This window comes from Rhinatrema bivittatum, chromosome 15, assembly GCF_901001135.1.
Source record: "Rhinatrema bivittatum chromosome 15, aRhiBiv1.1, whole genome shotgun sequence".
Lineage (NCBI taxonomy): Eukaryota > Metazoa > Chordata > Amphibia > Gymnophiona > Rhinatrematidae > Rhinatrema > Rhinatrema bivittatum.
In genome coordinates, this window is record NC_042629.1 from 36,966,643 (window position 1) to 36,993,221 (window position 26,579).

At 41.2% G+C, this 26,579-nt stretch overlaps 1 protein-coding gene across 2 annotated transcripts in view; it reads right to left on the reverse strand.

The window, feature by feature from the left end:
• CFAP44 (cilia and flagella associated protein 44) overlaps positions 1 to 26,579 on the reverse strand; it is a 131,467-nt gene that overhangs the window by 87,877 nt on the left and 17,011 nt on the right. For both annotated transcript variants that reach the window (XM_029578456.1, XM_029578457.1), the window contains exons 4-15: positions 25,590 to 25,707; positions 23,089 to 23,251; positions 21,433 to 21,535; positions 19,548 to 19,764; positions 18,108 to 18,222; positions 6,481 to 6,645; positions 5,417 to 5,572; positions 5,119 to 5,166; positions 3,725 to 3,824; positions 1,690 to 1,784; positions 1,137 to 1,346; positions 214 to 324 (exon numbers count right to left, since the gene is read on the reverse strand). In XM_029578456.1, the coding sequence (XP_029434316.1) occupies positions 214 to 324; positions 1,137 to 1,346; positions 1,690 to 1,784; positions 3,725 to 3,824; positions 5,119 to 5,166; positions 5,417 to 5,572; positions 6,481 to 6,645; positions 18,108 to 18,222; positions 19,548 to 19,764; positions 21,433 to 21,535; positions 23,089 to 23,251; positions 25,590 to 25,707 (1,601 nt within the window). The remainder of the gene's footprint in view (positions 1 to 213; positions 325 to 1,136; positions 1,347 to 1,689; positions 1,785 to 3,724; positions 3,825 to 5,118; positions 5,167 to 5,416; positions 5,573 to 6,480; positions 6,646 to 18,107; positions 18,223 to 19,547; positions 19,765 to 21,432; positions 21,536 to 23,088; positions 23,252 to 25,589; positions 25,708 to 26,579) is intronic.

Sequence of the window (26,579 nt, forward strand, 5' to 3'; positions counted from 1 at the left end):
GTGATGTAAAGTGTACTAAGACAACTCTGTGACTAATCTATGAAGAATATTGAAATGGAAATTATATATCCCAAATGACTATCCTAGCCCTCTAGTTAGCATGTTTTAGATATTGTGTTGACTTATTATATGAATGTCGCTTTTGTAAACAGTTGTGATCTGCTATAGGGACGACTGTATGTAGGGACCATGCAAGAAAGGCTTAGAACTCACATGAGAAGGTGGAGACCAGTGCAGCTCCCTCACTGGTCCTGGGACATGGATGAATCCTATGGGCTCATATTTGTCTCCAATGGCAAAGAAGAAGATTGTTTCATCTTTACTCTGAAAAAGAAAAGGCCTGTTTGATCACCCTAGGGAAGTTTTAAACAAAAACACCTGCATAGGAACTCTTCCCTCACTCGCCACGCATGGAGAAACAAGAAAATCAAATGCTCAGTAGGATTTGATGGGCCTGCGTTGGCTATGATGTCACAGATTACATCAAGAGGGTGATTTTATAAAGCATTTATGTGGGTAAAGCAGTGCTTTACCCTACAAAAACATAATCTTGTAAAATTACACATCCAATACGGAGGCAAAAGTACGTGTTCACAGCTTGTACGTGCGCATCTCGTAGAGGTGTTCCTGGGGGAGGACACGGTTTGGGTGAGGAATGGCCTTGTGTGCCTGTCTGAAAACTACATACATAAATTCCTCCAGGAGGAAAGCACCCACACACATTAGCGGGCAGAATTAATTCTGCAAATAAAAAGTACCTGCAGACTTTCCACTGGCTGAAAATGTGCCCACCCCCCACCCCGTGTATTGCATGAACCAATCAGGTACGGGTCCAGGTGAGGCCATTTGTGGCAAGGTTCCTAGGTTACTGCTGAGGGTTTAGGAACTTTTAAAGGGAAGAAGCTGAGAACATTTTCTTGAAATGACTTGCATGGGCCAAATACTACCACTGGCTGTGTGTACTGTTGAAATGCTGCACATCACAGAGGCTGCAGTGTTCTTTTAATGCTAACAGTCTAGTACAGACATTCACTGAAGCTCAGCCTGTTTATGGGAGATGATTGAAGGTTTTAGGCTAGGAGCACTGAAAACCAGACTGGAAATGAGAAATCCAATAGAGTAGATGAGGCACGCACCCCTGTGGCGAGCAGCTCCCCATTGCGCTCGTAGGCAAGGGCTGTAACAGGTGCATTGTGGGGCTTGAAGGCCTGCTTCAGGATAACTTCTGCATCCCCCGTACTGAGCCGTCCTGCAATGATGGCGAGCCCGCTAGGATTGTAAATTTCCAGAATGCGGACTACTCCATCCTCGAATCCCACGGCAATCAGCCCGCCTTTTGGGTTTATCTGTAGAGAAAATTTAAAAATATGTATATTTGGGGTGTGGTGGAAAATGGCTATTGTCACCAGGCCCTCTGAATAAGGCTCATGTTCTACACCAGCTATTAGTTGCTTCAATAAAAAACATCCCAAACTACAAAGACTACAGTTCTCACCAGGTCCACTGCTGAGCTACACTCAGTAGCACTCACATTACTTGCCTTGGAATCAACTCTACTGGGATTTGAACCTGTGGCTCTCACGTTTGACACAACTGTGTTAAAAAGCAGATACCACCAACAGACAAGCAATCCCCTCTATCACATGATAATAGACTCTCGAAAGATGGAACATGGACCGATTCACATACCAGGCGCGGTACCCACACCAGGGAAGTTCCTCCTTGCTTGAATCTCACCTCCACCAGAGGACGTTTGTCAACAAAGTCGTAGATTCGCACAGAGCCTAGAGAGCCGAATTAGGTGGAAGAACATTTACTTGGGAATCAGTTTATTAAAAATGCACTTTACATTCATGTTGAATCAAATCCCCCTTTCTGTTTGAGATGAAACAACCATCATACAATTTATAAAATACTAGCATAAATCTCTGCAGGTCCACATATACACACAAATGGTGTACCATGGACAGTTTTGAAAGTTGGGTTTTATATTATGTCAACCAAAACCTTTCGACACTATTAAGTACACATGACTACCTCAACAGGATGCATTTACCTAGAAAAAAAATTAGTGGGCAGTTTTAGGAGCAATCATACAGGGCTTCTCGATTTATCTCTTTTCTGCTCTTGCTTATTGAATTAGTATTGTAGAGACCATTCTATGATGAAAGCCATTGCAAGCTATTCCCAATGAGACCTTTCAATATTACCCTTACTTAAAGCATAGTGCTTCTCAACCATTTTGGTACCAGGGACTGGTTAGCTGACCTCCTAAACTGACGTGGACCAGCTGGCTGTTATAGCTGGGGAGAGTCCTGAAGAGTGGGGGAGAGGTCCCCTCCTATGGCTGAAGAGCATGGGGTTCCCTTCCTGGCTAAACTGTAGGTTAGAGGGAAAGTACACACATTCCCCCGTGCCCCCCCCCCTCCCCAGAGGTCTCCCCCAGTCTCAAACCAGCCACCCTCTAATGTTTTCATTACAAGAATTATTACTCAGGAGCTGTGTTTCTTGAACCCAGAGTAGGGGAGGGAAAAATAAATCAGGCCTCCTCATTTAAGAGGTTAGTGTAGCCTAGGGCTAAAAATACTTACATTGGTGGCAGTGGTGGTAGATACGGCCCCTTTAAGCCTTTGTGGCTACATAGCCAGCAACCAGTTTGGATTGATTTTGTTTATTTACAGGGCCAGAGAGGGGGCTGGCTGGGGCTCAGCTGAGCCCAATATTCATGGTTAGTCTGCTGGCCTGATCAGTGTCAACAGTAGGGAAAAATAAATAAATAAAAATGATTTTAGAAAGAACCAGGGGATCCAGTCTATCCCAGCACCCAGAAGCAGCAGCAGCAGCGGGCAGTGCTGTGGGGCCCAGAGTGAAGCTGTTACTAGGACATTTTAATCCAGTGGTTTCAGACTGTAGAGAACGTCCCACTTGTGGCTGCTGGCAACCAGGTAGAAGCTGGACCTGCATAGCTGCAGTACAGGTCTGCTTCCTCCTATAATGACTGCAACTTTGCAGACCAGCTAAGATGGTGCAAGGGACCACAGACCAGTGGTTGAGAAACACTGATCTGTCAGATCCTCACCCTGCCAAAGGGTTGTACTATCACTACAAAAAAAAAAAAGAAGTCAAGAGTCAAAATTCTAGTCTCAGTCCTGGTAATATGCAGCACTAATAAGAAAAAGCAGAGTATGTAAGTAAACAGATTAATGTTCCAATTCTTTTTATTATTTATTATTTGTAGCTTTTATATACCGAGGTTTAGCACAAGCCTTCACCCCGGTTTACATTGAAACAAAACAATTATACATAGAACAAGTTGTGAAACGAAAGTATATGCATATATTTTTAAGAAATATATGCATATATTTTTAAGCTTCCAAACGTTTTATGACAAGAATATAGTCCCCAGACACAGCTCTGTTTCGCCATAGGCAGAAACCCATGAAAGCAGATTCACATCTATGTAAGAAGACAAAGAGTGACAATAATCTGATTGTCACTATACATGTCACTATACATTGTCAGCTATACATGTTGGTCACACACTCTGCTTTATCTTACTAGTATATTTTATGCTTCTGTTTACTCCACAATAACTGTGTGCCATGTGCAACACTAACCACTAAACAATCAAGTGGGTTCTTGACTTGCCTTCTTGACTTCTAGGTATATTTCCTATAAATTAATTTAACACCTGGGTGACAGATAGGTCAGAAGTCATACTTACGATCAAGAGCTGTAGTGGCCATGAGGTAGGTATTAGGGGATGTATCCAAACCTGTGACCTGTCCTGAGTGGAAAGTAAACAGGCACTCTGGGTCCTGAGTCTGAACAAAAATATCAAGAGAATGAAATAGTTAGTATGCCTCACTCAGTAACGGAGGATAGTGAATGGAACTACCCTTCAGAACCCTACAGTACAATTTCCAGCTGTTGAACCACTACCACTAGCAAATTAGAAGAAATGTTTATGTAAGAAATGAGATGTCCTGCTGCTTATTGAGCTGAATCACAAATTACTGAGCAGGAAAATGAAACCCTTGTTGAGTGCCCAGTCTCAGTAGCTTAGAAGCAGCATAACTGGTGACCTCAACAGCCTTATTAACTATGGCAAAGCAAGACTTATTTTTTATTCAACCAGGCTCCACGCCCTCCTCAATGAGATCTGAATAATTCTCAGCCTGATTATTTATAGGAAACTTTTGCAGGCTATTCTGAAACATGGTGGCTTCAGTTGGAAAACTTGACATTCATGGACAGTGTGTGTTATACAGTGATTTTGCATTATACCTGGTTATATTTTTCATTTGTCTAAACGGTTTCAGCTAATTTGGAGCAGAGCTCTAGTGTAAATAAAGATTCTGAGCTAAATAGGCTCTGCTGTAAAAATATAATCAATGATTAATTAAATGGTGGACCCTTTTGGTCTTTTTCTGCTATCATTTACCATGTTATTATGCAAATGGCTTGAGCAGTCCTGTTAAAATGTTCTTAGAGTACTACAGCAAAGCAAGAACAGCATAATCAGTCATCTGAGCCATGAAGAACATGTGCTGCACGGTCTTACTCAGTTATGATTTACCATATCTCAGAAGCAAGCACAGGGTGACACCCAACAGCAGTTCCACGCCTTCAAAGAAACATTCAAGGAAAAACAAGAGTAAAAAAAAAAAGAATAAAAAAAAGTAAACCATGCAAAATCAAAAGGAGAAGCAATGATGAAGTCAGATGATCCGAGAGAGAAAAAAGGCTCAACTGGGGAGCTTCTCAGAGATTGTAGCTAAACAAGGGCCTATTCACAGCATTATAAGGATCCTAAACAGGCTCTAGATGGACAGCTGAAAAGGCACTAGGGCACACTTTCTAAGAAAATATAGCAAGTACTTCTCGCAGAGAAAAATATGCAGTGAAGAGTATGCCTAGTGAGGAAAACAGGCAAAACAAGGAACTGGAAGATGCTGCAAGTCTGCGGGACTTCTGGATCTTGTAAAGTGTTCCATGTCTGGCACTGCCCATGACGTCACCTTGTTTTCAGAGAAAGAAGGATGCCTTGCTTGGAATGGTTTAAATAAACAAACAAAAAGCAGGCATTAAAGTGCAGCCTAAAAAGAACAAACTTACTATGTTTGAAAAGGACAGGTCAAGCTTCCAGATGGCTCCACTGGCATCCTATAGACAGTAAAAATACCATTTAACTAAGAATTCTTTGAATCCCCTTACTGTATGAAAATTCATGTTGTTAAAATTACACAATTGTAAAACACTGGTTTTACAAGGCTACAGGGTCACATTTTTCACATAAAAGTAGTTAAAAATCCTTGTCCATCTTTCTTTTCTCTTGAGAGATGAGCTTTTCCTTACTGAATTTGCTATCTCAGTATCAGCCTTGCAGTGCCACAAAATAGAAGGATATCCTTACCTGAGCATACCAAATAGGGGAATAAGGCTCATGGCTCTTGACCATGGAGCACAGATTAACGTTCTTGCCAACAAGAAGTTCATTCATGGGCTCTATCTCTAGCAGTCCTGTGTCATCAATAGAGTCAGCTGTGTCTAGTGTCTCAAAGTCCCATGCCTTGAATGGAAAGCCAAACAATCAAAATACATTCCCAGATAGTTAGTAATTTTTGCCATTCAATTTATAGAACAAATTGGCAACATAAGAAAACATTAAGCATTTGTTGTTTAAAGGATATAAGCAGATGCTATGTGGGAGTATCAGATTCACTGCAGAAACTCATCCTATTCTACATAATAGATTTCATACAAGATGATCTGATCATTCACAGAAATTCATTTTTCACATTGTCTGATTCAGTACATATTTTCTCAGAATTATACAGATCAGGAAATTATTTTTCAGTCTCATAAATAAAATTTAAAAAACCCTCCTTCCAGGACTATTGCAGAAACACCTTCAAACTTCCTGACTTACAAGAAAGTCTCCTTCGAGACTTACTAACTTACTAATTTCTTACTGAAACCACCCAGTAGAGAAACCCCCAGTTTTTCTCACAGCTATCAAGGTGAGTTGTAGCCCACCCAATACTGTTACAGTAAGTTTTCCACAGTCACTAGGAGATCCATATTCATAAGCAGCCAGCTAACTCATATATTAGCCAGCAAAATGAATATTTGGGCACTTCTGTGGCTAAATTCTAGCCAGCTACTAAGTTAGCCAGTTAAGTTAGGGCATTCCAGGAGCATAACTAGGAGGAGTTAAGTTAGCCAGCTAACTGCAGTATTCAGAGTTAGCCAGTTAACATAATTGGCTAAGTCTGGTCGAGCCAAAGAGCTGTCCTAAAGTTAGCCGGCTGTATTCAGTAGTGCAACTGAACTACTGAATATATCTCCAATGTTAGCCAGATAAGTTTATCCAGCTAACTTTGCTATCTGGAGAGTGACTGAATATGAACTCTAGATTTATAAATTTTTCCCATATGTACAAAATAGGAGAAAACCATATGTTAATCAGTAACTCACCCGGACGTATCCATCTGATGCAATAGTGATGAGCTCACCCTCATCCAGCACAAATTGGTTAATGCAGCCAATGTGACATGTTTTTTTCCATTTACGACACAACTCGACTTTGATGAGGCCTCCTTCCCAAAGAAGCATGTTGCCCCATTCCGATCCAGAAACCACCTTTCATTTGGGTAGAAAAGAAAAATAAAATGTGTGCAGTCTTTCACCTGTGGAACTCAGTAACTACCTGTGAAATGGGTGTCACGTTACATTGTTGAGCTGATTCGAGATCTTTGCAGTGCATAAGATAGACATGAGCAGGTACGTTAACAAGACCATGAGGTAGATCTTAAATAGGTACGAGCGCGTGTACTTTTGTTTGCGCAACCAGCGCGCGCAAGGCTGCACAAAATCGGCAGCCTGCGCGCGCCGAGCCACGCAGCCTGCCTCCATTCCCTCCACATCCCCCCACCTTCCCCTCCCTTCCCCTATCTACCCCACCCCCCAGCCCCACCTAAATCCCCCCCCTACCTTTGTTGTGCAAGTTACGCCTGCTTGAAGCAGGCGTAACTTGCGCGGGCCGTCTCGGCATCCCCTGGCACAGGCCGCAGTGCTGGGGGACTTGGGACCGCCCCCGAACCGTCACCACGCCCCCCAGACCCGCCCCAGACCGACCCCCCCCCCGACACACCCCTGGACACGCCCCTCCCACCTCTTTTACAAAGCCCCGGGACTTACGCTCGTCCCCATATGTGGAATGCTTAAAAAATCCCAGCATGTGATTGTCATTAGCATGCCAAAATGTGAGCCTACAAAGGCTCCTCTAAAACCAGGCACGTACTGTACAACTGTATTTCATTCAGTCACTTAGGTGGAAAAGCAAGAGTTTCTACTGATATCTCAGAAATCACAAAAGTATAGATTCAGGAGCACCCAAAGTCCTGGCCTTCTGCCAATTTGTTTTTCCTGTTACATATAAAATGGGGTAGTCATTTCACAGAAATTCTCTGCTGCAATGCAGACTATTCCAATATTTGGCCTAAGAGAAATAGAGAACAACTCTTTTCAGCTTTCTTTCCCACATTTTCGTTATTTTCATGTATTTGGCAAGCTTACTGCCTTTGTTGATCTGCTAGAAGCTTCCAATTTCCCTCCTGAGATATTTTTGCATTGCACCAAATTGTCCGTATAGAGACTGTCTATCTGGAACCTTCTATTATACATGGGGAGGACATTTCTCAAGACCATTTGCCCAGTTAAAAATATGCATTTCTCAGGGCCCTCCACTGCCCGGCTAAAGCAAATTAAAACAAAATCCTCCTGTGGATGTGCTTAGGTCAGGGGAGGCAAAATAATGGAAAACACGTTTGATTTTCACAGGAACACATACTGTTATCCCTGCTTGGTCCCCCAAGCAAAAAGCCAATGTGTAAGAACATAAGAAATTGCCATGCTGGGTCAGACCAAGGGTCCATCAAGCCCACCATCCTGTTTCCAACAGAGGCCAAACCAGGCCACAAGAACCTGGCAATTACCCAAACACCAAGAAGATCCCATGCTACTGATGCAATTAATATCAGAGGCTATTTCCTAAGTCAACTTGATTAATAGAAGTTAATGGCCTTCTCCTCCAAGAACTTATTCAATCCTTTTTTGAACCCAGCTACACTAACTGCACTAACCACATCCTCTGGCAACAAATTCCAGAGCTTAATTGTACGTTGAGTTCAAAAGAATTTTCTCCAATTAGTCTTAAATGTGCTTTCTTTTTTTTTTTTTTTTATTTATAACATTTTAAAACATTTTTCACAAGAATTACATCTTGATTGACAAAAGTAAGTTTACATAAAAAAATCTAATAACTAAGAAAACCAAATTTAACATTTAAATTTCCATCCTACTTATTTTACAGTCCACAAAAAAGGATCCAATATCATCATATAATTTCTTTTAGTAATTTTATACTTGCAATAACTAAGTAATATCACAATATCAAGCTCACTAAATTCTTATTTATTTGGGATATTCACTACTTTACTGGTATCAGTTAGACCTCAATCCAGTAGTCAATTCACAATTGCTTTATCCTTTAAAAATTCAGTCAATTGAGAAGGAGAAAAGAAAACAAAGGAATTACCCTTGTAACTAATAAGACACCTAACAAGGGTGTTTGAGAAAGAAGGTAGCTCCTATTTGGAGCACCTTCACTTTCAACAGTAAGAACTGTCTTCTTTTCTGAGTTTGTTTAGAGAAGTCTGGGTATACTCTAACATTCATAGTCAGAATTTTTTCCTTACAATGTTTAAAAAATAGCCTGAGTACCCAGTCAGATTCAAAGCAAATGTGGTTAGTAGAGTAGCCCCCTGAACTAATTCACTGTCCTAAGTTTCCAAAATCGTTGAAAGATTTAAGTTGGGCACTAATATATCTACCTCTGCTATTTGCGCCACTTCCTGAGCTCTTACATTTTCCTGTTTTTTAAATGCTGGGATATAATAAACCTTAACTAAGGGTGGAATTGCTGTTTCTGGAATTTAAAAAATTTCCAGCATGTATCTTTTAAACATTTCTTTAGGAGGCACATGGGGTAGCTTTGGAAAATTTATAAAACAAAGATTTCTCTTCCTATTTGCATTTTCTAAATTTTCTATTTTTACTTGTAGCATTTGATTTCCTTTACTACTAAATCTTGAACTATTTTCCAATTATTTAGATCTTTCCTAATTTTTCCCATTTCTTTTTGTTCTTTATCTTTATTCAACTCTAAATTAACCACTCTATCCTGTATGAAATTCACCTTCTCCACTACTGGAGCAACCATTGCATTTTGCAAGCTAACAATTGCAACCATAATCACATCTAGGGTTACTACATTTGGTTTAACTAAAAGTGGTACAGACAGTTTAGGCAGGTGGGCAAGATCTTCATTCTTTACTAGGCTGGGTTGAGCCCTTCCTTGCACCATTTCAAGTGAAACAGTTTGTCCCTTAAAGGGATCTATCCGGTTTGATATCTCAGTCATTTCCAAGGGGACTGGGCCCGCTATGGACAACTCATTTTCTGCGACTTCCGCAGTTTGGCTGACCCCATGTCATCCTGGATATTGCCGGATTAATTGGTGGTTCCCCATAGATCAGGGATAAGGATAGAGAAAGGTCTGGTGGGAAGTCCGTGATGTTATCCTCGGAAGCTCCTTCCACCCGCGCCACATCCAATCTCAGAGTGCACTGAACATGAGTGTCCATGGGACCCTTTATTAGGGATCCTGGGGTAGAAGCGGGTTCCATCCTCTCCTTTGTCCTTCTTTTACGGACAGAGTGAGGCATATTAAATCAATCTACTAAGACGGGCCACACTTATCACTCAAAATTGTGTAAATTATTCTTGGATCCTAAGAAGGAGAGAGATAAAGCAAAATGTGCTTACAAGGCAATATAGAATCTGTCCAAAGACTGTCCAAAGCTGAACAAAGCCGAACTAAGCCACACGCCCCTTCGGAGTGCGTGGCTTAGGCTGCGCGCCGGCGGCAGCCAAGCACCACTGCTAGGCCGATTTTATGGGCCTCTGCGTCTCCACCCAATGATGTCACAAGGGGGCGGAGTCAGAATAGTCATCGGGGCTAGCAGCCTCACCACGAACTGCTTCGGGGCCGGGCTCACCTCACCCAGATAGCAGTCTCTGCAGTATAGACTTCCTTTTCTCAGGCTCCTCACAAAATCCAAATGCTGGGCCGATTTTATGGGCCTCAGCATCTCCACCCAATGATGTCACAAGGGGGCGGAGTCAGAATTGTTGTCGGGACTAGCAGCCTCACCACGAACTGCTTCGGGGCTGGGCTCACCTCACCCAGGTAACAGTCTCTGCAGTATAGACTTCCTTCTCTCAGGCTCCTCAAAATGTGCTACTTTCTAACTTCATGGAATGTCCCTAGTCTTTCTATTATCTGAAAGTGTAAATAACCGATTCACATCTACTCGTTCAAGACATCTCAGCCATTTCTTCTCCAAGCTGAACAGCCCTAACCTCTTCAGCCTTTCCTCATAGGGGAGCTGTTTCAGGATAGGACTCTTCAGTTTGGAGAAGAAATGCACAGAGGGAATACAATAGAAGTTTCTAAAATCATCAGTGGGGAAGAACAATTTAATAGGGAACATTTAACATTAACATTTTATTGGATTTATGAATCCCCTAACTCAATGAAGGTCTAGGCGATGAACATAAAAGAACATACATAATAATAAATAACAAAAGTAATAACATAATTAAAAGGTTAAAAACAAAATAAAAGTAAATACAAATTAAAACCGCTGAGGTAGATCTTAAATAAGTGTGCCGGATTTTATAAGATACACGCGTAGCCGCGTGTATCTTATAAAATCCGGGGTCGGCGCAAGCAAGGCTGCGCAAAATCGGCAGCCTGCGCACGCCGAGCCGCACAGCCTGCCTCCGTTCCCTCCGAGGCCGCTCTGAAATCGGAGCGGCCTCAGAGGGAACTTTCCTTCCGCCTCCCCACACCTTCCCCTCCCTTCCCCTATCTAACCCACCCCACAGCCCTACTTAAAATCCCCCCCCTACCTTAGTTGTGCAAGTTACGCCTGCTTGAAGCAGGCGTAACTTGCGCGCACCGCCTCGGCATCCCCCAGCACAGGCCGCAGTGCCGGGGGACTCGGGACCGCCCTCCCGGCCCGCCCCCAAACCGTCACCACACCCCCTGACCCATCCTGGACCGCCCCCTGACCTCGAACATGGCCCCGGACACACCCCCGCCTGCCGACACACCCCGCGGACACGCCCCCTCCCGCCCCTTTTACGAAGCCCCGGGACTTACGCGTGACCCGGGGCTTTGCGCATGCCGGCGGCCTATGCAAAATAGGTGCGCCGGCGCGCGAGTGCCCTGCGCGCGTAAATCCGGCAGGATTTACGCACACAGGGCTTTTAAAATCTAGCCCAATGCATAATAAAATAAGCACAGAGTAGTAATACTAGATGATAAAAACTGTAAAAACAAAAGTAACAAATTTTAAACAAAAATGTTTTGAGGAGAGCCTTGCAGGTTTTAATTGAATTGCACTGACGAATCTCAAAAGGAAGAGAATTCTGGGCCAGCTACAGAGAAATAGCATTCACGCATGGTGTGTAAGCGTGCAACTTTAGGAGATGGAACATCTAGGTGACCTTATTGAGAAGAGCGCAAAGACCGAGAGGGTTGATAAAATTTTAAAATTGCATTTACCCATGGGCAAGAGTCATTATTGAGTAATTTGTAAATGGTCATGCCAAGTTTAAATTTGACTCTTTCAGAAATAGACAGCCAGTGTAATTCAATCATAATGGGAGTTATATAATCAGAATGCTTCAAGCCTGAGATGATGCATGCTGCCAAGTTTAACAATAATTGAATAGGGCATAGAGTGGAAAAGGGAAGACCAATGTAGAGGCTATTGTATTCAACAATAGGAAATATGGGAGCCTGCAGAACAGTGCAAAATTCTGGTGGATGCAGCAGTTTTTTTAAGGCCAGAGAGAACTCGTAATCTGTAAAAGCCTTGTTTAATGACTTGCTTAACTTGCAGCTTAAAAGATAGAGAGCTGTCTAATAGGATGCCAAGGTTTTTCACCTGGTTTTTCATTTGAAACATAGTTATTAAGACGTATGATGGTCTCTTTAATAGTAGAATGTGGACTAGACAGAGAAAGAAATTCAGTCTTGGACATGTTTAAAATCAATTTGTTATGTTATAGCCACGAATTGATTCTTGAAAAACAAATGCTCAAGTGATCTAGTGTGTCATTCCAGGAAGAATGGACACGAATGATGAACTGAATGTCATCCATGTAAAGTTTGTAAGAATCAGTAAGATTGGCCAAGAGTTTACAGATCGGTGCAAGGCAGATGTTGAAAAAAAAAGAGGAAAGAGCTGATCCTTGAGGAACACAAGTTTTTATTTATTATTTATTTTGCATTTTTTATATACAGACAACCGTTTGCACATCGTATCGGTTTACAGATAACTTGGAACTTATAGGCTAGGCCTTTACATGGAACAGTAAACTATCAAAACAGAGAAACAAGAAACCAAAATACAATAAATAGAAATTAATTTACAAAATTATAAAGATGATCAGAGTCAATAATACAGGTATTCCAGATAATAAGCATATGGTGTTTTTATGGCAGAAAGAGAAGAAATCTCATTGTGAACTTTGACTTGTTGTGACCGATTAGAGAGGTAAGCGAAACCAAGTCAAGACTGTTCCAGACAGGCCACGTTCACGAAGACAGAAAAGGAGAATGTTGTCATCTATAGTGTCAAATGCTGAGGAGATGTCAAGAGAAATGAGAAGGAATTAGTGACTGGCATCAATGCCCCTTCTGATAGTGTCTGTTAAGGAGAGAAGGAAGAGTTTGGCACTTAAGGCATGTCAAAATTGAAATTGATGCGGATTGAATAAGTCAAACTTTTCAACTTGGTCAGATAGTTGAGATAACACTGAAACTTGAAGAATTTTTTAAAAGAACGGTAGAGCAGAAATAGGTCTGTAGTTACGTGGGTCAGAAAGGTCAAGGTTGGATTTTTTTTTAAGGAGAGGACAAACAATGGCCTTCTTTAGGCTTGTGGGAACCGTGCCTTCATTCAGAGATAAGTTTATTAAGCGCTCAAAAAACCGGGGATAAGTTTCCTTAGCAGCCTTGAATAATGCCAAGGAGCAGAGGGCTTGAGGACAGAGAGTGATGTTGGATTTAGAATTGAGGTTGCTGACTTTGCTAGAGGAACAAAATCAAAAGTGTCCCAGGTGGATTCTAATAGGACAGGATCACTAAGAAACCAGTTGGGAACATTGATAAAGTTCAGGCAAATTTTTTCAATTTTTAAACTAAAATGGATAAAGAATGGTTCAGCAGAAAGCCTTTCATGTGGTGAAAGCTTTGGGGGTTTGGAATTAGTGAGCCATTTAGCTATGGCAAACAAGATTTTAAGATCATAGCCAATCTTTTTTATTAAATTTGAATGGTAGCTTTTTTTGGCTTCTAAGACCAGAATTTGGTAGGTTTTAAGAGTCCCCTAAAAACTTGGGCCAATTCTAAGGATGGATTCTTTTGCTATTTGCGTTGACTTCATAAGGGTTTGGCGTGCAGTTTTGACAGAGAAAATAATCCATGACTGAGGTTTGACATGGCAAGAAGTTACTAACTTCAAGGGAGCTAAATTGTTGAGAATAAACTCTGAAAGGTGATCCCAAAGTGAGATTGAATCAGTGATATTATGAAATGATATCCCGGAGCTTGCAGAAGATACAACGGTGGAAAACAAGGTGCTATCAATTTTGCCATGCCATGAATAGGTAGAAACTTATTTCTAACAGACTGAGAATTAATTAAACTAATAGAAACCTTAGGAAAATGAGGATTATCAAAAGTGTGTAGAGATGCTTGAGGCAATATGGCCAGCGAAAGATGTAGTAGGATTTAACTGAAGAGCAGTCACCATAGCATCCTTGACCAGTCAGGGTTTGGATTTTGAAATGATAGTCCTGCAAGGAATCTACAGTAAAGCCTTCTGCAGACTCAGCAGCACTCAGCATGCATGAAGGAGCGCACAAAGGAGCTCCTTTGGTGCGCTCCTTCGTGCACACGGTGCCTCTAGCGACCCTCGCCGGCTCTTCACCCCCCCCCCCCGGTTTGATGACATCATCAAGAGGCGGGCCTTGATGCTGTAGATGTAGTGGGAACCAGCGGGGGGAACAGAGGCTCAGCAACAGCTCTCCCAGCAGAGTGTAAGGTAGCAAAACAGCTCAATGAAGGTGGGAGAGGCACACCTGCAGAAGCAGTCTCAGTGCATTGGATGTCCCACACTGGCTCTTCACCCCCCCCACCCCCGTTTGATGACATCTTCGGGGGTCGGGCTTGATGCCATTGTTGTAGTGGTTATTTAGTCTTTTGAACAGTACTAGGAATAGGGAATACTCCAGGGAAATAACTGGTAACAGATTTAAAACAATTTTAAGAAAAGTTTTTTTTTTTAGTCACCATACAATTAAGTTGTGGAATTTGTTGCTGGAGGTTTGATGAAGGTTTTAAAAAGTGTTGACAGGTTTCTGAAAGACAGATCCCTTCAGTTCTGGGAATGAGCAACAAGGAGGGGATAGGAAAATTGGTTCTTATCTGCTAATGTTTGTTCCTGTAGTACCACAGATCAGTCCAGAACTCCTGAGTTTTGCCTCCTTTCCAGCAGGTGGAAACAGAAAAAGTTTTGCTGACACTGGCATGAAACCTGGTATGCCTTCTGCAGTCACTCAGTATTGACCTGTACCCAAGCCAAGATACCACTGAAGATAAACAACACATCCCCCTGAACGAAATAAGCAGATGATCTCTTTTTTGAAAAGGGCCTGCTCAATATGTAGTGCTCTCCCAGAGAAAACAAACACCATCAGATGGGTAGTAAGTTGCGTTGCTGTCCTGGCTTACATCACTGCAGAGAACAATCCGCAGGAGCTGGGCCCATTAAGATATCTTTGACTTAAAACTAGTTTAAGGCTTATATCACAACCATGAAATACGATACTTATAAAAATTCTCTTCAGTTAAAAAACAGGGTCTAGGCTTGTCCACAACCGTCCATCCAATAGCTGGAGGCAGAAAACACTGGCTGTATCTGATTCCTTGCATGACAGACATATCGGTGGTCATTAAAAAAAAAACCTCTGCCTCCAATTGCTGGATGAGGGAACTAAACCCACAAGTTCTTGACTGGTGGAGCAGAAGGACAAGGAATTAGCAGTTGTAAAATGTGCACGGGTAGTTTTGGTGAAGGTCATCTTCAAAGAGAAAGTATGCTTGTACTTTCCCTTTGAAAACTAGTGGGACTTATGTGCTGTTACCAAATGACACCCATAGTGTAAGAGAAGGTTTTAAAGCTGCATAAGGCAATGGGGGAAATAAGAAAAACAGGAAATATTCTCTGCTTGAGGCATATAAATTCTTCAAAATTTTCATTTGCTCTTTTGTTTCCTTTTTTCATCTTATTCCTAAATCTGGCTTTGTATATTATCATACTTTTTTTGGAATGAAAATGTGTGCACCTTTATTCTAGTTACACCCTGTGTTAAAAAAATCTTCTTCCTCGAGTCCACTCCTCAGCTACTCAAGTCATGGCCATGCTTGACCAACAAAACAAAGGCAGGAGCAAGGAACTGCACTTCAAGCATTCAGTAACAACAAATTGGGAAATGCAGTAGGGTTTAATGAGTCCCAAACAAAATGAAGCTGGTTGTAAAATTTAATTTTTATTGGCGGCAACTCCATTGCTTTGAAAAGGCATAGTTTTAGACAGGGTCCCCCGACACGGACCTGTGTATCGCCAAACGCGGCTGCATTGGGAGGGACGTATTTAAAGTGGAGTTCATAAGCTGTAACAGAAAGAACAATTTAAATGGGGGGAACCCCTAGCAAAGGATCCAAAATTGAACAGCACAGATAGGAATTCATAATCAATTCATAACACATATTGTTTTAACATAACACTCACATTCGATTTCAAGGTAATGCTCACATTCAATTTTACAAAGAAACGACAGGCAGTGCCGGCAGATTATGCATTTAAAGAAACCAAAAAGTACCGCCAAGATGTCTTGGCCAGTCATAATGAAATAAGCCCCTATTTAATAAGCGGAGAAACCAGTCCGGAAATACAGTAAGTAAAAAAGTTATCGGGAGGACAAGTGCAGGCAAATTACAGAAAAACAGAGGCATGTAACGTGCGGGGTCGGTAAACTCAACCAAACTTGTAAAGGTAAAAGTAAAAAATAATAAAAAATAAATAAAATAAAGATACAGGTTTTTGCACCCGATTGTAGAAACTACAGAGAAATTTAGAAAGATTACTTCGTAGACAAACTTATACATGCTCACTAAATGTACGGCCAAAAAGATCACTTACAACAAAACATCTACAGTTCCAGGTTAAAGCATAAGCTCTAACCCGTTAAATTATTCATATCACGTTATATTTATTCTACCTGCTTATATTTATTTATTCTACCTGCTTATATTTATTCCACCTGCTTTTGCTTTTATCTTCCTTCCAGCTTGTTTTAAGCTCCCAAGTTTCCATTCCTTGTTGATTGTAACTTTGACTTATTCCTTTTTCTTTGTTATCCATTGTTTACCAGAATTGTTACATCAGTTTACCCTTGTTAAAATGTAAACCGATCTGATATGGTTATCTACTATGAAGGTCGGTATAAAAAAACTGTTAAATAAATAAAATAAATAAATTATGTGCAAACATTTAAACTAAAGTCGGGAAATAGCACCATATTACCGAAGCGTCAGAATGACTACACTGAGGGGAGTTTGTCCTTACTTTTTGGTTTCTTTAAATGCATAATCTGCCGGCACTGCCTGTCGTTTCTTTGTAAAATTGAATGTGAGCATTACCTTGAAATCGAATGTGAGTGTTATGTTAAAACAATATGTGTTATGAATTGATTATGAATTCCTATCTGTGCTGTTCAATTTTGGATCCTTTGCTAGGGGTTCCCCCCATTTAAATTGTTCTTTCTGTTACAGCTTATGAACTCCACTTTAAATACGTCCCTCCCGATGCAGCCGCGTTTGGCGAAACACGGGTCCGTGTCGGGGGACCCTGTCTAAAACTATGCCTTTTCAAAGCAATGGAGTTGATTGCAATAAAAAGTAAATTTTACAACTAACTTCATTTTGTTTGGGACTCATTAAACCCTACTGCATTCCCCATGCTTGACCAACAGCCATGTAATGTTTGCCTTCGGATCTGCTGAAGATCAGCACAACAGTTTGCCTCCGCTTCCCTGACCCCAATTCACTTAGATTCAGCATGCCAGGAGGGCTTAAGTAGGAGTTGCTGCCAAAATGTCCACGCTAAGACCTAAGACAAAGAACATGTATAACCAAGGGCTTTGCACCAACTCTCAAAGCAAACGTTTCAAGTGTGCTTTCACTTTGAAAAATTTCTGCAGGTACAAAAAATAAACACATGTGATCATTTGCACCTGTTCTTTCTGCATGTAGAATATTCATGGAAAAGTAAAAAGCAAGATCTGAAAATGCCACCTGTGCAGGTACTTGTTTTCCCCCTTACCTAAACACGCCTCTGGAATATCCTCCTCTTAATGTGTCTAAATGTAGGCCCGTTGTGGAACCAGGGGCAACATTTAGACCAGTGGTTCCCAACCCTGTCCTGGGGACCCCCCAGCCAGTCGCGTTTTTCAGGATTTCCACAATGAATATGCATGAGAGAAAATTTGCATGTTATGGAGGCAGTACATGCAAATTTTCCCTCATGCATATTCATTGTGGATATCCGGAAAACCTGATGGCTGGCAGGGGGGGGGTCCCCAGGAGAGGGTTGGGAACCACTGCTTTAGACTGTATTGAGGGTGGATATTTACAAACCAGTGGATCAGCATGGGAAATCCATTTTACCCATGTTAGTCACTTTGCAAATTGATCCCTTAATAGTAAGAAAAAACGACTTCTGTTGCTGTATTAACTGGGTGGGCAAGAAACTGTTAAGGATAGGATGATGGGGGGGGGGGGTACAGAGAGAAAATTAAAAAAAAAATGTAAAAACAAAAAAAGAGGTTTGCATTTTCTTCACCTTCCCATCTGGCAGCTCCACGTAGCCTTCTATGTCAGTCAGTGCTGTTTTTCCAAACCTCCCCAGCTCTCCCTGAAGCTTGAGGCCTGTGAATGTCCGCGCCATTTTCCAGAACCTTGACAGAGAGAACACACCCCAACATTAAAGAAAGTCCAAAACGGAACACAGATTAGAATACTACTAGGGTAGCTACCTAGTTAAATGTTTGCAAAATAAATCGTGGGTCTATTCAAGTTTAATGGAATCCCCAGGAATAAAAGATTCCTCACCAATTAGACACTAATCTTTTACATTTAGCTTACATCCTTTTATGGATAGCTATTGGTGAGTTACATTCGGGTACTGCAAGTATTTCCCTGTCCCCAGAGATTACAGACTAAGGGCTTGATTTACTAAGGCTTTTCTCCCATTCTGTGTCTATGGGAAACAATGCTCAGTAAATGAGGTCCTCAGTTTGTACCTGAGGCAATGGAGGGTAAAGTGACTTGCTCAGGGTCATAAGGCATGGCAGTAGGATTTGAACCCTAGCTTCTCTGGATCCTAGCCCACTGCTCTAACCACTAGGCTACTACTTTGTATAATGGGAAGAATATCCTTTCTTCTTCTTTCAGTAAATTAATTTTAGAAAAAGTAATATGGGGTAGATTTTATAAGGTACATGCGTGCATCCATGAGCGCGTGGTTCCCGGCGCACACACATGGATGCGCTGATTTTATGACATGCGTGTGCCGGCATTCACGTCATAAAATCCCTGGGCACAAGGGGGGGGAGAATTTATGCAAACTCCGTGTGGTGATGCATTCGGGCTTTCCCCAGTTCCCTCCCAGTCCGCTCCAATTAAGCAGCGGACTAGGAGGGAACTTCCCTACCTCCTACCTAAACTCCCTCGCTCTTCCCCTCTCCTCCCCACCCCCTAAACCCTAACTATCTTTTTTTTTTTTTTGGTTTTATAACTTACTTCAGGTCCCCCTAAGCTGAACGTCTTCGGGACAGTGCTCAATGGTGCGGTCTCGGCCTGCCCCGCCCCTTTGAAGAGGCCCGGCACTTGTGCGCGTATCTCTTTGAAAATTTGCGCAGTGCGCGCAAGGCCCAGCCACACACATAAACCCCGGATTTTAGGCACGCAGGCCTTCTAAAATCCGGGCATATATTGGGTATTGAAGTGGAAAAAGGATTCTTTACCTAAGTGCCACGAGTTTATGAAAACTGAACATTTAAGAATTGTATTTGCATGCACTGAATGTGTAGGGGGAAATTTGCATATGCTTCAGTTAATGTAAAATCGTGACGGTCGCTCAGAACTCAAATATCAAAGTCCCTTTGATCACTTTAATCAACTGAGAGATAAAACTTTTTCTCCCCCACCCCCCCACCCAAAATATAATTTAACATTTCAAGGCCAGCAGTGCCAAGCAATTCTTAGTTGCTGAAGGACGCACTTGATGTGCCCTGTCCCGGATGTGGTGAGCTGATCTTCGTTTTCAGCGGAGAAGGTGACTTTGAAGATGTCCTGGGAAAACGCTTTGGACCTCAGCACAATCTTCTCGTCTTGCCAGTTCCAGACAGTCAGCATGAAGTCAGGACTGCTGCCCACTGTGGCCAAGAGCGTGCCCGAAATGTTGAAATCGATAAACGAATAAGCTTCCGTAGTTCCTCCTGGAAAAATTAAAATTACAATATAAAAGAAAAAAAATGCAAACAGAAAAAGAATCCTTCCAACATTCGGCAGGTCCTAAGATTTAGAATAAGAACCTAAGACTTGCCATACTGGGTCAGACCAAGCATCCATCAAGCCCAGCTCTCTGTTTCCTGCAGAGGCCAATCCAGGTCACAAGTACCTGGCAGGATCCCAAGGGGTAGAGAGATTCCAAGCTGCTTATCCCAAGAATAAGCAGTGGATTTCTGCAACTCTACCTTAATAAAGATTAGTAGACTTTTCCTCCAGGAACTTGTCCAAACTTTTAAATGCAGCTACACTTATAGCTTTCACCACATCCTCTGGCAACAAATTCCAGAGCTTAATTATGCACTGAGTACAAAAAATATTTTCTCTTATTAGTTTTAAATGTATTACTCAGTAACTTCATTGTGTTTCCCTGGTCTTTGTACTTTTCAAAAGAGTAAACAACCGATTAATGTTTACTTGTTACATTCCACTCATTATTTTATAGCCCTCTATCATACCTCCCCTCAGCCATCTCTTCTCCAATCTGAAAACCTCTTTAGCCTTTCTTCATAAAGTAATTGTTCCACCCCCTTTATCATCTTGGTTGCCTTTCTCTGTACCTTTTCTAATTCTCCTATATCTTTCTTGAGATGTGGTGACCAGAACAAGTCAAATTTGTTCATGTTGTGATCACTGTTGCCAAGTGGATCCAACATTGTTACCTTTCGCACCAAATCCCGTGTTCCACTAAGGACTAGGTCTGAAATAGTTTCCCCTCTTGTTGGTTCTTGTACCAGCTGCTCCATGAAGCAGTTATTTATTTCACTTAGGAACTTTCCCTCTCTAGCATGTCCTGATGTGACAGTCACCCAGTCAGTACTGGGGTAACTGAAATCACCCATTATTACTGTGCTGCTGATTTTGTTAGCTTCCTTAATTTCGTTTAGAATTTCATTGTCTTTTAGTTCATTCTGGCCAGGTAGACGGTAATACACTCCATTACTATTTTATTCCTTTTTTCACCTGGAATTTCTATCCATACAGGTTCAACGTTGCATTTTGTTTCCTGCAGAACCTTTATCCTGTTTGACTCAATGCTCTCTTTAATATATAGTGCCATCCCTCCACCAATTTTGATATAATATGTACCCTAGTATCAGTGTCCCATTGGTTATCCTCCTTCCACCAGGTCTCTGAGATGCCAATTATATCTACCTCTTCATCCAGTGCTATACACCCTAACTCTCCCATCTTATTTTTTAGACTTCTCACATTTGTTTATAGACATTTCAAAGTATGTTTCTTGTTTGTATTAACAACCTGCTCATCAGTTGACAGGGGCAATTTGGAATCTTTTGCACCTTACTTAAAGGCACCTAGTTCCCTTTGGCATTTATTGCAATGTCTCTACTGGGATGCCCTGTTTTCCTTGTTTTCTTAGTATCCTTCAAAGATACATCATTCTGAACCATGCACTTCTGAGTGATTATCTGCTTTCCCACATCATCTAGAAGCAAAACTAGGTTAAAGAGATAGGATAACATTATGATATTTTGCTAAAAATCAATTGTGATATTTATGCAATCACAAAGAAATACAAAATATTTGGTAACAAAGTGTCTTTTTAAACATGGAGATCATGTAATTGTATTACCTACCCCGCAGTATTCTATAAGGCCGCAGAGAAGGATATTCATAAATAACAACATGGGGGTAGAATCCTTTTTCTGCTACCGCAAAGTACTGGTAAGAAGGATGTACCTACAAGGAGTCAAAAAGATTTTTGAGGCAGTAAATGCAAATATATCTCATGCATGTTCATTGCAGATATCCTGAAAACCTGACCAGCTGAGAGTCTCAGAGGACAAGTGTGGGCACCATTGTCCTAGACCATGTCTACTAGGAATTTGGTAAAAAAATATTTTGAGTCCTCAGTACAAGTGGGGTATGTGTGCAGATGAAGATAATATATGGGGTTTATTCTTTTCTCTGATGGCTTCACCTACCGTTCATGGTCTCCCATACTATGTGTAAATGTCTACTAGATGCCACCTGGACTATTATGGGGCATATTTTAGCAGTCTGCGAGCATATTATACCATGACTATGCCCCGGCACCACCTGTGCTAGATTCTACTGTGACATGCCCATTTGCTGTTTTTGAGTCAATGATGAGCCACGGTGCTAAACATATTAAGTCATGTAAGATGTGGCTCACAATTATAAAGGCAGCCACATTAGATGGCGTAGCTTAATCATATTAATTATTTTATATCATTTTCTTATAAGTAAAATATGACTATCTGATACTATCCCCATAAAGGAATGTTAGTCTGAATTTCATTAATCTGCACCGTGTACCTATTTTGGTCAGTCAGATTTTTGAAGTCATTTATACTCAAGTCGCATACTGTACCTTAACTGTTTTAAATTTATTATTCTATTTTTGATATTGATTTTATAGGCATTATCTATAGCCCATACAAAGTATTACACTCTGAAGGAGACATAGCATCGATACTTGCTAAGAGTAAGCGCTTACATGTTTGTCATTAGTTTTACTACATTTTCTTTTTACTTCTCTTTTCTCTTTATCTTTTTATACATATCATATACACATGGTGAGCTCTTTTATTTTTCATACATTTATCTAATTTATGGCACTCATGGTAACTTTTTATAGTTAAAGGCAATATGCATTTAATTTGTACTGTTTACCTGTTTAGCTGGTGTTTACTGACTTTACTGTGCTTATTTTATGGTGCTGTTTTTACTATTTATTGGTTATTTATTTCACTTACATCTTGTTTTAGACTCATTCCATATAATCCCATGTTACCATTTTATATGTTCATTTTACATGTTCATTTTAAATGTTTGTTTATTATATGTTTTTATCAGTCTTATTCATTTTTATATTTTTAATGTCATTTATTGTATGTTTTAGCCCCTGATGCAACCCTACTGAAAGAGGGCGAAACTCGGCTGGAGTCGGGCTCTATTGCGTATATTTGCACACAATAAACCTCTACAAGATCGGACATTTGGTTGCTTATTGTGTACTGTTGCTCTCTAGATTCTACTGTGACATGCCCATTTATTTTATCAAGTTACTGTGACGTCCAGAGCTTCTGTATCTTTACCAAGCTATGTGGCATTTATTTGTCCAATAAGACTTATTACAAAATACTGTTCTCAGGAACAGATAGTGCACAGACAATCAATGGAATTTTAACAAGAGGAAGAAAAAGGCCTATATATATATATATATATATATATATAATAAATATTAAAAAAAAAACCTTCAGTCTTACCTTGGCAATGGCAATGCCTCCTCCACTGCAACTCCTCAGATACCTTTGTTCCTTGGTTTTCATATTAAGGATTATTATTATGTTGCCAGCGATATACATGAGAGTCTGTTCATCCAGCAGCTGCAGATTTGCCCGTTTGGTGCAGTCATAGCCAAAAGAATGTCTGGGAGAGCTGCATTCAGGAAGCTAATTGTCCAAGATACCTTGGCACTATTTTACCATAGCCGCAACTGGAGTTGTACTGTACAGCTGGGCAAATTAAGCAACGCCAACAAGATAGCTTAGGAGTTTAAAGAAGTTCCTTTAGGTCTATGTTTTTAATAATACAGTATAATTTGACCAACTTACTTACTGTTTTTACAAAGAAAACCCTTCAACTGAGACATAAAAAAAACCCAAAGATGACTGCAGGATTCCAAAAGCCACCCTAGTGCATGGCCCCCAGCCAAAGGCTGTCGCTATAATGACTTAACTAGGTAAGTTGGGAGGAGATATAAAAAGGGGGAAAATCCCCGGGCAGCTGTTAACTTAGGCTTGTGGCTCCAGATCCCAGCTCTGTTTCTGACTGAGCAAGAGAAAACTGCAGGGGCCAACCACCTTCCCCACCTCCAAAAAAAAATGTAAAGGCAATAGTCTTGATTTCACTGTTGCTGCCCAGTCTGATAGGAAGGTGTTCCAGCCGCTCATCTACTAAAACAGCTTCCCTATTGGAATCTGCTATGCAACGCAGAATAAATCTGGACAAGGGTAACAACAATACATGCTAATTTAAATTCATGCTATATTGCTTAGTAGATATTATCTACCCGCATTATGAAGTGATAATACACAGTTGTGCCAAGTGTGTGACTCTGGGGATTCTCTACAGTGCTAAAAGTGAACCAAACTTAAATATTCTGATCTACACCACTAACTAAATGTTAAGTCTTAGGTAAACACTGGTAAATTCTCATCTTCAGGAAGGGAAACATTACCAGGAGGAATATGAGACTGGAACATGCTCCTGCAGCAGATGTATCCTCGGTTAACAGTTTTGATAGAGACATAGATAACTATATAGACTATAAGGGCAGCAGGTATAGGATAATGAAAAGGTCAAGTGCTGTCTAAGGCAGTGGTTCTCAACCCAGTCCTCAGGACACACTCCACCGGTTAGTTTTCAGGATATCCACAATGAATATGTCTGAGATAATTTGCTTAGAGTGGAGGCAGTGCATGCAGCTCTATCTGAAGCATATTCATTGTGGATAATCCTGGAAACAAGACTGACTGGGTGTGTCCTGAGGACTGGGTTGAGAACCATTAGTCCAGGAGTGGTCAACTCCAGCCCTCAAGAGCTTTCAGGATATCCACAAAGAACATACATATAATGGAAACACTATCAATAATATGTACTAATTTCTCACCTTATAAGGAACTTATAAAATGCAATTACTGTATGAAGTTAAGCAACCTTCATATAGCACTAGGTTCCTGGATAATGTAACCAGGTACATTATCCAGGAACCTAGTGCTATATGTAACCAGGTACATTCTCCAGGAACCTAGTGCTATATGAAGGTTGCTTAACTTCATACAGTAATTGCATTTTATATATTCCTTATACGGTGAGAAATTAGTACATATTATTGATATTGGTTGTTTTTCTCACTATAAGAGGTTTTGTCTATATATAATGGAAACACTACATACAGATCTATCTTATGCATGTTCATTGTGGATATCCTGAAAACTAGGCCTGTTTGTGGCTCTTGAGAACTGGACTTGGCCACCCCTGCACTAGTCTAAGGGCTGTTCATCTCATTAGTTGAAAGTTAAGATGATACAGCATTCTAACAGCAATACTGGTCCTGAAGGCAACTGGATTATTTGCAAATTATGACACCTTTTATTGGCTCACCTTGAAAACCATCCAAAGATGTTGATGTATGCAAGATTTTAAGATGACATAAGTCTCTTTGGCAGATGTGATGTTTTAGAAGAGAATATCTTCCATTCCTTACTTTGCTAGCCTCATTCCCTCCAAAGGGATCGCAATCGCTCCTCCCATCATTGACATCATGGATCTCAACGCAGTCTCACTCATCCCCGATGGCAGTGAGCTCATTCCTTGTAATATGATCTCACCAATTTTAGAATTATTCTCGCAGCAAAAAAGAGCAGAGGCTGCTGTCAGATTGCCTGAGGACCAGATGTGGCCATTCCTACAGTCTACATTTAATAGTGAATGAGATATTCAATTGAATGGATTATGTACTTTTTAAATGAAATCTCTGCTTAGCAAAAAGGAATTCCAGACCCACAAAGATCTCACAGGAGGAAAGCACCATGATGTTATCTTGCATGTACATAGTATGTCTTATGAATTCTAGAAGGTGGCTCTCTTTGGAACAATGCAAGTATTACGAAAGGCAAATAACCTTGGCTTATTAGTGAGGTTCACTCCCGTCAGGGGATGTGCAAAACAAACCCATTTGGAGACAGTACACACTGAAGGATACATGAAATGGAGAAGATCGATTGGGATTCCAGAGTCTTCTGTCACAGATGACCGAGAACAAATTTCCTCATAATTGTAGAAGAAGTCATCAGGGATACTTTTGATAGATGTCTCTGCCTCTGTATTCAAATACAGAAATAGTAAATAGGCCCAAGTTGCTTTCATCTGGAAATAGAAGTCCCAACAGTGGTATTGGTGAATTCCAGAGCGGTGAACCAACACAGCCTGCTCAAGATGACGTTTGAGCACACGTGGTGGGTTCCTTTCTTCTTCCCTTCAAAAAAGACCCAGAATGATGCAGCCACTGCTTGGCAATTTAAGCAGGAATGGGACTGTTCGTGGGCGTAGGCTGTTTTCTCCCCTGCTCTGCTGTGGTTTCCAGCCATCAACAGAGAACTGCCGACAGACTGTCTCACTGGCACGAGGTGGCCAGAGGAAGCAGCAGCAGCCCATAAATGAGAGGCACAATGAACAAAAGGCAGGAGAGAAAGTAAAGAGTTGGTAAAGAAGACATGGGAACGATGATATAGGGATAGGAATGGAAGTAGGGCAAGAGGAGGAGGGGAGAGAAAACAGATGGGAAGCTAGCAAGGAAGAAAATAAAGGGGCTCACAACCCACGATCTTGATATTCACCCAGGTAAAATGGCCTAAATTGTGGCCCCAAGCATGCAGAGGGTCCACAACGCCTGAATTTTTAGCTCTGTTGAAGAGAGGTGTTCAGGTAGGAGAGTAAAACAGCATCTGTACAGGTAAGTGCTATTCCCTGTACGTACCCGGATCAGTCCAGACCCTTGGTTTTGCCTCCAATCCAGCAGAGGGAGACAAAGAAAGATTCTACTGACTCTGCCCTATCCCTTGGGGTGCCACCTGCAGTCCCGTCAGTATTTCTCTGTCTTCCAGCAGAGGTGGAGGCGCAAAACCCTGCAGTCTGCGGTAGTTTTTTTGTCAGATTGTTTAGGAATTCTTTTTAGTGAGGTTTGCTAGGTCTT